The following is a 16,208-nucleotide window of genomic DNA, read 5'->3' on the forward strand; positions in this document are numbered from 1 at the left end:
TTTTTGTTTTTATAACCTTTAAAAATGTAAAAACTAAAAAAAAGTAAAAGTGTGAAAACTGGCCCTGGCCAGTTTGGTTCAATGGATATAATGTTGGCCTGCAGATTGAAGGGTCCAGGTTTGATTTCTGTCAGGGCACATGCCTGGGTTGTGAGCTGAGATCCTCAGTGGGTTGTGTGCAGTAGGCAGCTGATCAGTGATTCTTTCTCATCATTGATGTTTCTATCTCTCCCACCCTCTCCCTTCTTCTCTGAAATCAATAAAAATATTTTAAAAAAGTGTAAAAACCATTATTAGTTCACTGGCTTTCCAATACAGGCCATAAGTAAGATTTGGCCCATAGGCTCTACTTCACCAACCCCTGTTCTAAACCTATGATCCTTTTCAAGCATAAATCAAATTGCATCACTTCATGTTAAAAATCTCCAAAGGCCTCCTGTTATAGTTAAAATAAATTCCAAATGTCTCACCATGGTCTGTAAGACCTTTGGGATCCAATACTCCTTACCTCTCTGGCTTTATCTTGTAATCACATACTCCATCTGACTAGCTTTGCTCTGTCTACACTTGACTCTGGCAGGACCTCAAATTTGCCACTGCTTCAGAGCTTTGTACTCTTTATTTCTCTGTGCAGAATACTTTATACAGATCTTCTTAGAATCGCTCTTCTCATTCAGGTCAGAGGGTCTTCCCCACAATCTTACTAAAATATCTCCCACTCTGAAGAAATATAAGTGCTCAGAAGAAATCATGCTCTATCTCCTTACTTTGCATGATTTCTTCTGAGCACTTATATGAAACTAAGTCAGTTATTCTTTGTGTACTTGTCTGTTTGCTCACTAGAGTGTAAGCACCCTGAAGAAAGGCACTTTGTCTATGTGGTTCATGGCCATGTGGCTACTCCTACTGGTGCCTGGCTCCTAGTATATATTTAATAACTATTTTTTGACTGGATAATGGCTAGTTATACATAGCGAATATCCCTTCCCTTTGTCAACTGATTAAGTTCCTGGGAAAGAGTTTACACTAATCCCCTACTGAAAATGCCATTTCCTGATGTTTTCTCATCTCCTGTTCTATGAATCACCAATAGCCAATGGACATCTTTTTCATCCTTGAAGCGGAATGTATGTTTTCTCAGGTTACAGATGTGACTTTCAAGACAAAACTTTTTGACAACAATTTTGGAAAGTCGGTTCATTTCCAGAAGCCCAAGCCTGATAAGGAGAAGAAATATGAAGCTCACCTTGAACTTGTCCATTATGCAGGAGTGGTAAGTTATCTATAGACCTTCAGCCCTGACTGTTTCAAATACACTCAGCCAAAGTCTTTAGGTAATACATAACTAAAGTTTAGATTAAATGAAGAGATGAACAAAATAAATCTCAGTTCCAGAAAAAAGTTGGTTCAGTCTTTTTGCACTTAGGAAATGAAATAGCTATATTATAATAGTTTTCCATGTGCATAGAGGTAAAAACTCTCAAAATAGACTCTGTCACCCCAACTCAAAGTAAGACACTTTAGAAAGTCATGGAGACTATCAAAGTCATGGGTTTCTTCTTATTTGTCCTTCCTTTTAACTTAACAGTGTATGAATGAGTGATTTCGATTGATCTTTTTATTGAAGATTTAAAAAAAATCTCTCATAAAGAAATAGCACTGTAAAGTAATGATCTCAAACCTATGGCCAACAAAGGTTTCTAATGAATCTCACTGCTTCTTCACATTTCCCCACTGGTGCGAGGGTGTGGGTGAGTGTGTGTGTGTGTGTGTGTGTGTGTGTGTGTGTGTGTATGTGAGTGTGTGTTTTCTGCTTTTATGTTTCTGGTCAGTGATTCTAGATAGAACAGAAAGATAACTGATAAAGGATAAAATAATACTTCAACCTAAAAATGACCAGCTAACTGTATAGATTTGCTTGTAATTTTCTTCCTTGATATTCTTAAATATTAATTACTAGAGGCCTGATGCATGAAGATTCGTGCAAGAATGAGTCTTCCTTACACTGGCTGCCGGCACTGCCTTCGCTGGGGCCGGAGCCGCCTTTCTGCCTTCCCACACTGCCCAAAGGCCTGGAGCAGCTGGGGTGGTGCAGAATGCCTGTGCCGTCGGTCGCCATGGTGATGATGCAAGCATCCTGCCCCCGGCTGCTTGGTGCCCATGTATGCAAATTAACCCACCATCTTTGTTGGGCTAATTTGCATACTTGCTCCTGATTGGCTGGTGGGTGTCACAAAGGTTGGTCAATTTTCATCTTTATCTTTTATTAGTGTAGATAATAATATTTAGAGCAAAATACCATTATAATTGTCAATGGTTTTTTGAATGCTCACTGTGTGTCAGAGACACTTGGATTGTTTCATCTATTCTCGCCTATGAAGGAGTGCTGATGTGAATTGTTTCTACTTGAAATACCATCTATTTCTTCCTCCCTTTTCCTCCCTCCTTCTTTTCTCTGTTCCTCACCTCCCCTTCTCTTCCTTTCTTCTTCAGTGCAAATGGTAAATTCTGAGAATCTCTTTTGGGTAGCACATAGACTTCTGGGAGTATTATTCAGTATTGTTACATCAAACTAATTTAAAGTTTTTTTTAAAGAAATGCACAATTTGCTATGTTAATTTATGTATTCTCTTTTGTTATCTGAACTGCGTGTCTTTCCAAAGGTGTCTTATAACATCAGTGTCTGGCTTAAAAAAAACAAAGACATTCCTAATGAAAGGGTGGTGACTATATTTCAAAAGTCATCTAACAGACTCTTGGAGAATCTTTTTGTAAATTACATCAGTACTGACAGTGGTGAGTCAAACAATCTTCCCTCATTTTTCAGCCTCAGAATGGAACTCATGGTTGCCTTGACACTTACAACAACCCTTGCTTCTTTCCTGTGATATCTGTCTGCTCCGTGGTCTAGTTGTCCCCTCTTATTAGCCTTTCTGACCTCAGGTTGATGGTTCTTAAAGGAAATGGTGCTCAAAGATAGATATATTTCAAGAAGCCTGCTCTGGTCTGCCTTTATCTTCTGCTCGACCCAGATGCAAACAGAGAGCAGCAAACCATGTTTTGAAAAAGAATTTTGGGGAAATAACAAGTCACTTTAATAGATATTTCCCAAATATCTTGGAATTTTCCTTCACAGTGCCTTTCTATTATAATAACTTGAGGTTATTCTAAGCTTCATGATGATAGGAATTATGTCTGATTTGTTCAATCATAGCCACAAGCATGTAGCAAATGCTTGTTTAGCAGGTACTCCATAACTATTTATTGATCAACTAACAACTAATCTTGCTTAGTAGTTTGTAATTTACAAAGCACTTTCAGATATATCATCGTACTCAAGCCTTGTCATGATCCTTTCAGATACATAGAGAGAAAAATCTCTCCTTTTCTTACAAGAACAAGTGTGGAAGAGTAAGTAGCATCCCCAGTTTCAGAAATCTATTAAATGGCAAAGCCAAGGTAGGAAGCAGGATTTCTCAGAAACAAAATGGAGAGATGGACAGGATACAATTCAGACTTCTGCACCATGACACAAAGGATTTGAAGATACTGAGCTTAAGTTGCTACATCAGCCTCACAATCAAAACTAAAGCTAGGCTAGCTACAGAAGGACACTCTCACAGTTCATAGCAAAGTCACAGATTGGCAGCTCTTGAGAAACACCTGGCCCTCAAACATGGTTGTGTTTGGCCCAGACAGGTTAAAGAATAATCAGAAGATTTCATATACACATTTGGTTTTCCTATTTCTTTAAAAAAAAAATGGGGGGCAGACTTATGTGAAAATAGAAAATCTGACCAGCCTGGTTCAGATACCTTCATGACAATTGGGCAGAAAACTAACTATTCTTTAAATGGGGTGTGTACTCTTACCTCCTAACATTCCCATCCTGTTATTATCTTACACCCAGCTTCAAGTGAACTCCTGGCCCCTGTGGGCTGATTAGGAACACCTGACTGGGTTTGATCCCCAATAGAGGGCATGTAGGAGGCAGCCTATTTATGGAGAGAGAATTTAGCTCTTTCTTTCTGGCTCTTACCAGTACATGATGACATAATTCAGGAGCATGCCTGAAATCCTGTTGTCCTGTCTCAAGAGGAAGTTGACAGATGGAAACTACTGTGTTGGACCTTGATCATCTTCAGGCAATGCATCTGCCTAATTCTAATAGGTTCAAAAGTGACTCGGAGAAGTCTATTAGATAGTGGTCACGTTGCTTATGGCTCCCCGATGAGTAATTCTCTGATCATAAGAAATCAGAGAGTGGTTTGGGCAGAGAATTAGAGAGGGAGTCATCTTCTAATTCTTCAGGGTATGTGCTGTGTTCTTTGTAAATAGAAGAGAATTGTCCAGAATGTCTTTTTCCATAATTATTTAAGCACCCCCTGAAAATACTTGCCTCTAAGTTTCCGACTCAGCCAAACATCAAGTTACCTATAATAAACCACACTTTTATTTTATTTAAACCAGTTATAATAAAAAAATTAATGGAAGGCAGTATATTTCCTTTTCATGTATGGAAAAACTGAAGTACAGACAACTCAAGTGGTTCCCTTTGAGGGCCTACGGCATGTCAGTAGGACATTCATAATTAAACTTTATGACATCTGTCCTAGCACAATGCTACTCAGGCAGAGAGAATATTTTATTAGTTTTTCAGATTGATAGCTGGTCCATTTTTTTCCAGATTGCCCATGGATTTTGTTGTTGTTTTACATCTTTGTGAGTTAGCACTATACAGATGTTTGTAAAACAAATTGGCTTAGCATAAATTTTTTTGCTTCAAGAAAATGGAAGTAGTTTTTTTTTTTATAAATTATAAAAGTAATGTATGAGTATTGCCAAAACCACAGAAAATATAGAAAAACTAAAAAAAGGAACATCAAGATTACCTATAATCTTACATAGGAGATAACAACTGCTAACATTTTGATGTACACTCCCCCAACATTTTTTATGTGTGTAGCCACCCATAATACAACTGCACTTAAAAACATGTACAACTTGGCCAGTGTGGCTCAGTTGGTTGAGCAGAGTCCCATGCACTAGGAGGTCACTGGCTTTATTCCCTGTCAGGGCACATGCCCAGGTTGTAGGCTTGATCCCCAGGGAGGGTGTGCAGGAGGCAGCCCATCCATGGTTCTCTCTCAGAGATGTTTTTCTCTCTCTCTCTTCTTTTCCCTTCCTCTCTCTGAAATCAATTAAAACATTATTTTAAAAAGGCATACATACACAAAACCATGTATATACACACAGGATCATAATATACAAACTATTTTGTGACCTACCTTTCCTCTTAAATTTTAGAAATATTTTCATGTCAGCTATATGGATCTACACTATCATTTAAAAAAGTTGAAGCATTTCATTGTACACCTGTTCTTTCATAATTCAATGAAACAACTTCCTATTGGTGAACATTTGCTGATCATCTTTTTGCTTATTTTTTTGTATGACTAAGTAGTGCTGCAATGAGTATCTTTACACAGTTGCCTAATTATTTCCTCAAGGAAAGTACTAGAAATATACTTTTTTTGTGTTAAGACATAAGTATTTTAAAAGCTTTTGTAGATATTGACATAGTGCTTCTAGAACTTTGATGAATATATGCTTTCATCAGCAGGGCCTGATAATGTGACAAAAAATTTTTTTAAATGTTTTATTTATTTATTTTTTTAGCTCTACAGTTTGGGGAAAATAAACACAAGAAGGGAGCTTCATTCCAAATGGTTGCATCTCTGCATAAAGTAATTTTTAATTGCATCTGTTCATATATTAACTACCTCACAATCTGCATACGTTATTACTTATTTGAAATTTTACATCTTTAAATAAGAATAAATTATCTGAGGCCAGCTAACTTGGAAAAGTTGAAAGTTTATCTTGATATTAATGGGTTTTAGCGGACACTGTTGATTTTAATGAAAATATTGGCTCATAACAATATATAGTTGCCAGAACTGTCCTTGGCCAAATGGGAAGCTAAACTGTCTCCATACCCTCAACTCCAGACTCTGGCCCCTCCCTTACCTTAAGGTGGGACTAACTGTGATGCAATTGGTGCATTTTTGCTCAGAGCTCCTGCAGGGATCAGACTAAGCAGAGTTTATACCATTGCTATTTTCCCCACAGCCCTATCCTGCTCCCCTCATTCTCCAAATAAGTCTCTTGAATCAGAATTCTCATCTCAGATTCTGCTTCCAGATAATCTAATACAAATATTTTCCAGACAGAAAACTTGAGAAATAATTTCTTTCTTTAAGCCATTTTATTGCCCAGCCATAAATTATTGCTATCAAATTCAAAAAAGGTAGGCATGATTCATAATAGAACTATGTCAGATTAAGAACTACTTGGCATAGGAAATAAATCATGTATGTTTTGTAAGCAGAGAAGAACCTTGAATTCATTATTTTATTGTTAGTATGCATTTTGGCTTTAAGATGAAGTTGAAGGACTTGGACACACTTGTGAAGTGCATTAATACTTTTAGCAATTTGCAAAGTGATTTTGTTTGTTATGGTGTCTATTTTAGGAAAACGTAAGTACTGGGTGTATCAGTTAATAATGCAGTTTTTTTCAATAGATGGAGTTACACATATGTTGGTATATATGCAATTTGATATGTATGCTATTTTGTTGTGTTGACAGCAAGCTTCAAAACTTCATATGTCAAATTTGCTGAAGGTGTTAACATCATAGATATTTTTATGCTTAAAAATGTTGAATTTCATGCCAAAAAAAGAACATTTGCAGAAAGTTTTAATTCATTACTTTATTTTGAAGAAAAAGTTATTGTATACTTTGGGAAGCTTATGGTGAACATGCTCCATCTCAAGATACTTGTGAACGCTGGTTTAAATGCTTTAAAAGTGATGATTTCAATGTGAAAGACAAAGAATGTCCAGGTCAACTGAAAAAGTTTGAAGACCAACAATTACAAGCATTATTGGATTGAACATTCGTGTCAATTCAAAAACAACTTGCAGAAAGATTAAACATTGCTCAGCAATTTCCGATCATTTACAAACAATGGGAAAGATTTTAAAGGAAGGAAAGTGGGTGCCACATCAACTGAACGAAAGCCAAATGGAAAACCGAAAAGTCATCAGTAAAATGATGCTTCAATGGCACGAAAGAAAGTCTTTTTTGCATCGAATTGTGACTGGCGATGAAAAGTAGATTTGAGAATCCCAAATGCACAAAATCATGGGTTGATCTAGGTCAACCATCAACATCGACTGAAAGGCCAAATCACTTCGGTAAGAAGACAATGCTCTGCGTTTGGTGGGATCAGGAAGGTGTGGTGTATTATGAGCTTCTAAAACCAGGTGAAACCGTTAATACTGATTGCTACCGACAACAAATAATCAATTTGAACCACGCTTTGATCATGAAATAACCAGAATGTGCCAGAAGACATGGCAAAGTAATTTTGCTTCATGATGATGCATCATCACACACTTCAAAACCAGTTAAAGACACATTAAAAAATCTTGCCTGGGAAATATTAACCCACAGGCTGTATTCACCTGACCTTGCTCCTTCTGATTACCACTTGTTCCAATAGATGGCGCACACACTTTCTGAGCAGCACTTCAAAACATATGAAGAAGTGGAAAATTGGGTCTCTGAATGGTTTGCCTCAAAACAAGGAAAGTTCTAAAGTTCTATTAGGTATCCACAAATTACCTAAAGATGGGGGAAATGTGTAGCTAGCGATGGACATTACTTTGAATAAAGCACTTTTGATGTTTCTCTTGAAATTATCGTGTTTTCTTTTATTACAAAATCCGCCATTATTAACCGGTACACCTAGTAAATTGATGACTAATCTGAAATCAACAGCACCTCGTTTTGTGAGGTGCATAAAGCCCAGTATAAACAAAATGTCAGGTAACTGGACTTCTTTGTAATCTACACTTGGGCATACACTTGATTTAAGTCATACTGAATGTCTCTTTAAGAAACATTTACCAGTTCCCTTTACATAATAAAGGGAAGAAAAATGAAAGCAAATTAAAAGTAAGATCTTTAGCCCAGCTAGTGTGGCTCAGTGGTTGAGCATTAATCCATGAACCAAGAGGTTACCTGTTCAGTTCCTGGGCAGGGCACATGCCCATATTACAGGCTTAATCCCTAGTAGGAGGCGTGCAGGAGGCAGCCAATGGTGATATTTCTCTCCCATCAATGTTTCTATCTCTCCATCCCTCTCCCTTCCTTTTTTTCTTAAAAAAAAAATAAATCAATAAAAACATATTTTTAAAAAGTGAGATCTTTAAAACCTCCACAAGATTGCCTTTGAATTGAGATTCAAGTGGACATACAGAAGGATTTCACAAAGCAGGCTCAATTGTGTAACATTGGAATGCTTGATATTACCATTTAAATTCCGTCTTAAATTTCATGCTAAAATGTGGATGAGCCTCTATGTCATTGTCTACAAGGGCAAAGTATAATAAAAAGGGATTGAATAATCAATTGGGGGATTCAGACAGATATATAAGCATAAAGGAAATTGTTTGGTCTGGATTATCTAAGTTGACCATAAAGACATTTCCTAAATCTATTTCTTTTTTTTTTTTTTTTTTTTTAATTTGAACATTTTTTTTTTATTATTTTTATTGAGGTATTATATGTGTACATATCTTACTATTACCCCCCACCCCACACCCACACATGCCCTCCCCCCCCCCAGAGTTTTGCGTCCATTGTTTATGCTTATATGCATGCATACAAGTCCTTCGTTTGATTTCATAACTCCCCCACCTTTCCCAAACTTTCCCCCTGTACTTTGAAAGTCTGTTTGATGCTTTACTGTCTCTGTATCTATCTTTTTGTTCACCACTTTATAATGTTCTTTACTATCCCTAAATGAGTGAGATCATGTGGTATTTTTCTTTCATTGACTGGCTTATTTCACTTAGCATAATGTTCTCCAATTCCATCCAGGTTGCTGCAAATGATGAGAATTCCTTCTTTTTTATGGCAGCATAGTATTCCATTGTGTAGATGTACCACAGTTTTCCGATCCAGTCATCTGCTGATGGGCACCTAGGCTGTTTCCAAATCTTAGCTATTGTAAATTGTGCTGCTATGAACATAGTGGTGCATATATCCTTTCTGATTGGTGTTTCTAGTTTCTTCGGATATATTCCCAGGAGTGGGATTACTGGGTCAAATGGGAGTTCCATTTTCATTTTTTTGAGGAAACTCCATACTGTTCTCCACAGTGGCTGCACCAGTCTGCATTCCCACCAGCAGTGCACGAGGGTTCCTTTTTCTCCGCATCCTCGCCAACACTTGTTGTTTGTTGATTTGTTGATGATAGCCATTCTGACCGGTGTGAGATGGTACCTCATTGTTGTTTTGATTTGCATCTCTCGGATAATAAGTGACTTTGAACATGTTTTCATGTGTCTCTTGGCCTTCCTTCTGTCTTCTTTTGAAAATATTCTGTTTAGGTCTGTTGCCCATTTTTTTATTGGATCATTTATCTTCCTCTTATTAAGTTGCATAAGCTGCCTGTAGATGTTGGAGATTAAACCTTTATCAGTGATAGCATTTGCAAATATGTTTTCCCATGCGGTGGGCTTTCTTGTTGTTTTGTTGATGGTTTCTTTTGCTGTAAAAAAGCTTTTTATTTTGATGTAGTCCCATTTGTTAATTTTCTCTTTAGCTTCCATTGCCCTAGGGGCAGTGTCAGTGAAGAAGTTCTTTTGGCATATGTCTGAGATTTTGTTGCCTGTGGAGTCCTCTAGTATTTTTATGGTTTCCCGTCTTATGTTTAAGTCCTGTATCCATTTTGAGTTTATTTTTGTGTATGGTGTAAGTTGGTGATCTAGTTTCATTTTTTTGCATGTATCTGTCCAGTTTACCCAACACCATTTATTGAAGAGACTGTCTTGACTCCATTGTATGTTCATGCCTCCTTTGTCAAATATTAATTGAGCATAGTGGTTTGGGTCGATATCTGGGTTCTCTATTCTGTTCCATTGATCAATATGTCTGTTCTTGTGCCAGTACCAGGCTGTTTTGAGAACAGTGGCTTTGTAATACAGCTTGAAATCTGGTATTGAGATCCCACCTACTTTATTCTTCTTTCTGAGGATTGCTGAGGCTAGTCGGGGTCTTTTTTTATTCCAGATGAATTTTTGGAGAGTTCTTTCTAGGTCTGTGAAATATGCTGTTGGTATTTTGATGGGGAGTGCATTGAATCTGTAGATTGCTTTGGGTAGTATGGACATTTTAATGATGTTGATTCTACCAATCCAGGAACATGGTATGTTCTTCCATCTGTTTACGTCTTCCTCTATCTCTTTTTTCAGTGTCCTGTAGTTTTCTGCGTATAGGTCTTTTACCTCCTTAGTTAAGTTTATTCCTAGGTATCTTAATTTTTTTGGTGCGATGGTAAATGGGATTGCTTTTTTAGTCTCTCTTTCTGTAAGTTCATTATTGGTGTATAGAAAAGCCATAGATTTCCTGGCGTTAATTTTATATCCCGCTACATTGCCGAATTCATTTATTAAGTCTATTAGTTTTTTGATGGAATCTTTTGGGTTTTTTATGTACAATATCATGTCATCTGCAAATAAGGACAGCTTCACTTCTTCTTTTCCAATTTGGATGCCTCTTATTTCTTCTTCTTGCCTAATTGCGATAGCTAATACTTCCAGTACTATGTCAAACAGGAGTGGTGAGAGTGGGCATCCCTGTCTTGTTCCTGTTCTTAGGGGAAATGGTTTTAGTTTTTGCCCATTGAGTATGATGTTTGCTGTGGGTTTATCATAAATAGCTTTTATTATGTTGAGGTACGAGCCTTCTATTCCCACCTTGTTGAGAGTTTTTATCAAGAAAGGGTGTTGGATTTTGTCAAATGCTTTTTCTGCATCTATTGATATGACTATGTGATTTTTATCTCTCAATTTGTTTATGTGATGTATCACGTTTATTGATTTGCGGATATTGTACCATCCTTGCATTCCTGGAATAAATCCTACTTGGTCATGGTGTATGATCTTTCTGATGTATTGCTGGAGCCGATTTGCTAGAATTTTGTTGAGGATTTTGGCATCAATGTTCATGAGGGATATTGGCCTGTAATTCTCTTTCATTGAGTTGTCTTTATCTGGTTTTGGTATTAGGGTGATGCTGGCTTCATAGAAGGAGCCTGGAAGTGTTCCTTCCTCTTGAATTTTTTGGAATAGTCTGAGGAGGATAGGTTTTAGTTCTTCCTTGAAAGTTTGATAAAACTCTCCTGTGAAGCCATCTGGCCCCGGGCTTTTGTTTGCCGGAAGCTTTTTGATGACTGCTTCAATTTCTTCCATAGTTACTGGCATGTTGAGCTGTTTAGAATCTTCCTGATTAAGTTTTGGAAGGTTGTATTTTTCTAGGAATATGTCGATTTCCTCTAGGTTGTCCAGTTTGTTGGAATAGAGTTGTTCGTAGTATTTTGTAACAATCCTTTGTATCTCAGCGGGATCTGTTGTTATTTCACCTCTTTCATTTCTGATTTTGTTTATTTGGGTCCTCTCTCTTTGCTTCTTGGTGAGTCTGGCTAGAGGTCCATCAATCTTGTTTATCCTTTCAAAGAACCAGCTCTTGGTTTTGTTGATCTTTTGTATTGTTTCTTTGGTCTCTATGTCGTTTATCTCCGCTCTGATCTTTATTATTTCTTTCCTTCTGCTTACACTAGGCTTATCTTGTTGCTCTCTCTCTAACTCTTTGAGTTGTTGGGTTAGGTAATTTATTACCATTGTTTCTTGTTTTTTGAAGTAGGCTTGTAGAGCTATGAACTTCCCTCTCAGGACTGCTTTCATTGTGTCCCATAGATTTTGGATTGTTGTGTTTTCATTGTCGTTTGTTGCCATGATGTTTTTTATTTCTTCCTTGATGTCTTTGGTAACCCAGTCATGGTTTAATAACATGCTGTTTAGTCTCCAAGTATTTGATTTCTTTGGGTTGTTTTTATTGTAGTTGATTTCCAGTTTTATGCCACTGTGATCTGAGAAGATACTTGATATGATTTCTATCTTCTTGAATTTGTAGAGACTTTGCCTATGACCTAACATATGGTCTATCTTTGAAAATGACCCATGTGCACTTGAGAAGAATGTATATTCTGTGGCTTTGGGGTGAAATGTTCTGAAGATGTCGATTAATTCCATCTGTTCTAGTGAGTCATTTAGGTTTGATGTTTCTTTGCTGATTTTTTGTTTAGAGGATTTGTCCAATGGTGATAGTGGGGTATTGAAGTCTCCTACTATGATTGTATTACTGTCAATCTCTCCTTTGATATCTTCCAGAAGTTTTTTAATGTATCTTGGTGCTCCTGTATTGGGTGCATATATGTTTACCAGAGTTATTTCTTCTTGTTGGATTTCTCCCTTTAGTATTATGAAGTGGCCTTCATTATCTCTTGTTATGTCCTTCACTTTGAGATCTAATTTGTCAGATATAAGTATTGCAACCCCAGCTTTTTTTTCATTTCCATTTGCCTGGAAAACCTTTTTCCATCCCTTTACTCTCAGTCTGTATGCATCCTTTTTTTTGAGGTGGGTTTCCTGTAGACAGCAGATATCTGGGTTTTGTTTTCTTATCCAGTCTGTTACCCTGTGTCTTTTGATTGGGGCATTCAATCCATTTACATTTAAAGTTATTATTGATAGGTACTTATTTGACGCCATTTTTATTCTATACCCCTGTGTACCTTCTTTGCTTCCTATTTCTTTCTTTTTTTTTTACAGCAGACCCTTTAGCATTTCTTTCATTGCTGGTTTGGTGGTGATAAACTCCCTTAGTCCTTTTTTGTCTGTGAAGCTCCTGATTTCACCTTCAATTTTGATTGATAGCCTTGCTGGGTACAGTATTCTTGGATTTAGACCCTTCCTTTGCATGACTTGGTATATTTCATTCCATTCCCTTCTGGCCTGATGAGTTTCTGTTGAGAAATCAGTTGCTAGTCTGATGGGGGTTCCTTTGTATGTAACTGTCTGTCTCTCTCTGGCCGCTTGTAAGATTCTTACTTTGTCGTTGGTGTTTGCCAACTTAACTATAATGTGCCTTGGCGTCGGTCTTTTGGGGTTCATTTTGCTTGGAACTCTGTGAGCTTCTTGGATTTGTGTGGGTTTTTTCTTCCCTATATCAGGGAAGTTTTCTGTTATTATTTCTTCAAACAGGTTTTCTATTCCTTGCTCAGTTTCCTTTCCTTCTGGCACCCCTATTATCCTGATGTTGTTTTGTTTTGTATTGTCCCGAAGTTCCCTTACGCTCTCCTCAATCTTTCTAATTTTTGTTTCTAGAAGCTGTTGTAATTGGGTATTTTTTTCCATCTTGTCTTCTAGCTCACTTATGCGGTCCTCTGCTTCATCTAGTCTACTCTTGATGCTTTCTATTGAGTTCTTTACAGCAGCGATGTCATTTTTCATTTCTTCTTGGTTCTTCTTCATTTCTTCTTGGTTCTTACTCATATTGTCGAATTTGTCTTCCATCCTTTTCAGCCACCCTATGACCATTTCTCTGAATTCTTTCTCTGATAGGTTGTTTGCCTCTAAATCGTTTACTTCCTTTTCTGGTGATGCCTGTTTCTCTTTCCTGTGGGGGCTGTTTCTTTGTCTCCCCATGGTCTCTCTTCTCCGGATGTCTGGTTATATAGATTTCTCTCTCTGGCGTTGATTTAAAGGTATAAAATACAACACAACCAGGCACAACAGACAAGGCACTGAACAGAATTGTATTCACGATATTAATAACCTCCAATAAAGGTAACCACCAGAGAAAGACAAATTAGGGAATAGGAGTGGAAGAGGGAGGGTAAAAAGAAAGAACAACAACGAAAAAAAAAACAAAACAAAACAAAAAAAAACAACGAGTGTGAATCTGAACTTGGGAAAAGAGCAGAAAGAAAGAAAAGAAAAAGAAATAACAGAAAAGAAAAATAAAAGAAAAAAAAGTAAGAGAGACAAGAATGATACTAAGAGAGAAAAGGGGAACAAACTATATATATGGGGAGTAAACTCCACTAGAACAACCACTATTCCCAGCAAATTCCAGCAACACGAGCCTGGAGATTAATACAGAGTGCAACAGCAGATAATATCAAGTGAGGCAAGGGAAAACAAAAGTAAAAAACAAACAAAAACAAAGCAAACAAAAGAACCAACCAAACCAACAAAAAGAATAATCAAAACTATCTCATAAAAAAGCATAAAAATTCAATCTAATCAACATTCAAGCAAACAACAACAAAAGGCCCGAGAGAAAAATAATTTTTTTAAGGTAGCGTAGAGAGAGGTTTGTATGGATTTGGAGCAGGGGGTTGGGAATTAGATATATAAGTAGGGTGAAGTTTTAGCAGGGAGTAAACTGAAAAAGTAGGGAAAATCTAAAGCCAGAAAGGGTTAAGATAAACTGGGAACCAAAATGGGAAAGGTTAGGAGGAGAGTGATGGCATAATGTTAGCTTTGAGATAGGGTAAAGCGATTGTAAGGGAAAGATGCAAATCGAATGTAGGACACTAATCCAAAAAAAAAAGAAAGAGAAAATCAAATGACATTAAAAAAAAAAAAAAAAGTAAAATAATAGTAATAATAGTGTTGATTGAAAATAAAAATGTAATAATTAAAAAGGTGAAAATCGAGTGAGGAAAAAGAAAAAAAATTAGTTTCTTAAGTAAAAGATGCAAAAAATGAAAATAAAAAAATATGAGAATAAAAAATTTTAAAAATTGAAAAAAGAATTGAAAATTAAAAAATAGGAAGACTAAAATGTGCAGTAGCGGCTGTCATTCACTTCCTCTATTATTCTGTTTGGTACGCCTTTTTCCCAGTCTGGGCGGTATTTCAGTTCAGCTTCATTCCAGGGCTCCTCAGTGTTGGAAGCCAGTCCTGCTTTTTAAGCCAGCCGTGTCTTAATTTCTCGTATTTATTTTTAATTACACCAGAGACAATTAGCGTTTCAGCCCCTGGGTGGCAGTGTTTCTGAATTGACTTCCGGGCCTCTCTAGCTCTTTTTTCTTTTTTTTTTTTTTTTCCCCCTCTATGGCACTCACTACCGGTTTGTGGAGGTATGCGCCTCAGAGCTGCCTCTCTGATGGTCACACGCAGCTCTGGTCCCCAGGTTCCGAAAAAACACCTTCCCCCTGCAGTCTTTCAGGGTTTCCACCTGGGTTTGCCTCTGTATTGGGCTTAGCAATCAGAGTCGGAAAGAGCCCAAGTGTGCGGACCGTGGGTCTGTGCCCCAGACTAAGGAGCCTGCCCTCCTTTGAAAATTATTAGTCTGACCCTCCTCGTCAGATTAAAATGAGTTGCTTTCAAGAGGTCACTTCTGTTAGCAGCTCAGAAGACCCCCCTCCTCATTCACGGATCAGGGCAGTTCCAACTGCCGCCGATTTTTCTAGGCACAGACCTCCTGGCTCCTGCCGGTCCTGCGGTCCTGCGGCTGCCGCGCTTCCCTCACCCAGCGCTTCCCTCACCCACCGCGGGGATTAGAAACCGCCCCTCATTTCAGGCGAAATCTGACCTTTCCGTGGTGCAGTGAAGAGTTTCTTTGAATCCGGATGTTTGCGCTGATAGGGGACCGGTGGTCTGGTGCTCCCAGCAGCTCAGTGTTTGCAGTTGTCGCAGAAAGTCAGGTTTCCAAGAAAATCCTCCTTTCCTTGCAAGATGGCGAGGCGCCCGGCGAGCCCGCAGCTCCAGGAGGGGACCCAGCCCCTGTGGGTGCTGCGCGGTCGGAGGAACACTGCCCAGCACTCCCCCGCCTTCTCCTGGAGTTTAGCTGTCCCTTGGCTTGCCCACATACACTCCCTCTGCGAGCCTCTGCTGCTCCGACTCTCCGCCCCAGGAACAGACTCCAAACCCGACTCTATTCCGTCGCCATTTTCCCCCACTCTTTCCTAAATCTATTTCTAATTGTTAAAAACTCCCTTCAGTCATTCTTCCCAAGACTAATATCTTCCCTCTCCCTAATAGTATCTATCTCTTTAGTTATGAATTTCTGGGCAGTGAATACTTTTTTTTTGTTTCTTTTCTTTCCAAGTTATATTGAGATCTTATTGATATAAAGCACTGTATAAGTTTAAGGTGTACAGAATAATTGTTTGACTTATCTATATATGAAATGATTACCACAAGCTTAGTTAACATCCATTATTTTATATACATACAAAAAAAATAAAATAAAATTTATTTTTCTTGAGATGTGACCCTGTA

At 37.8% G+C, this 16,208-nt stretch overlaps 1 protein-coding gene across 1 annotated transcript in view; it reads left to right on the forward strand.

Annotated features, from left to right (window-relative positions):
* MYH15 (myosin heavy chain 15) overlaps positions 1 to 16,208 on the forward strand; it is a 165,839-nt gene that overhangs the window by 61,490 nt on the left and 88,141 nt on the right. Inside the window, 5 exon segments of the mRNA XM_054709813.1 lie at positions 1,094 to 1,273; positions 2,664 to 2,796; positions 5,680 to 5,747; positions 6,444 to 6,541; positions 7,820 to 7,896. Of these exon segments, the coding sequence (XP_054565788.1) occupies positions 1,094 to 1,273; positions 2,664 to 2,796; positions 5,680 to 5,747; positions 6,444 to 6,541; positions 7,820 to 7,896 (556 nt within the window).

This window comes from Eptesicus fuscus, chromosome 3, assembly GCF_027574615.1.
Source record: "Eptesicus fuscus isolate TK198812 chromosome 3, DD_ASM_mEF_20220401, whole genome shotgun sequence".
Taxonomy (NCBI): domain Eukaryota; kingdom Metazoa; phylum Chordata; class Mammalia; order Chiroptera; family Vespertilionidae; genus Eptesicus; species Eptesicus fuscus.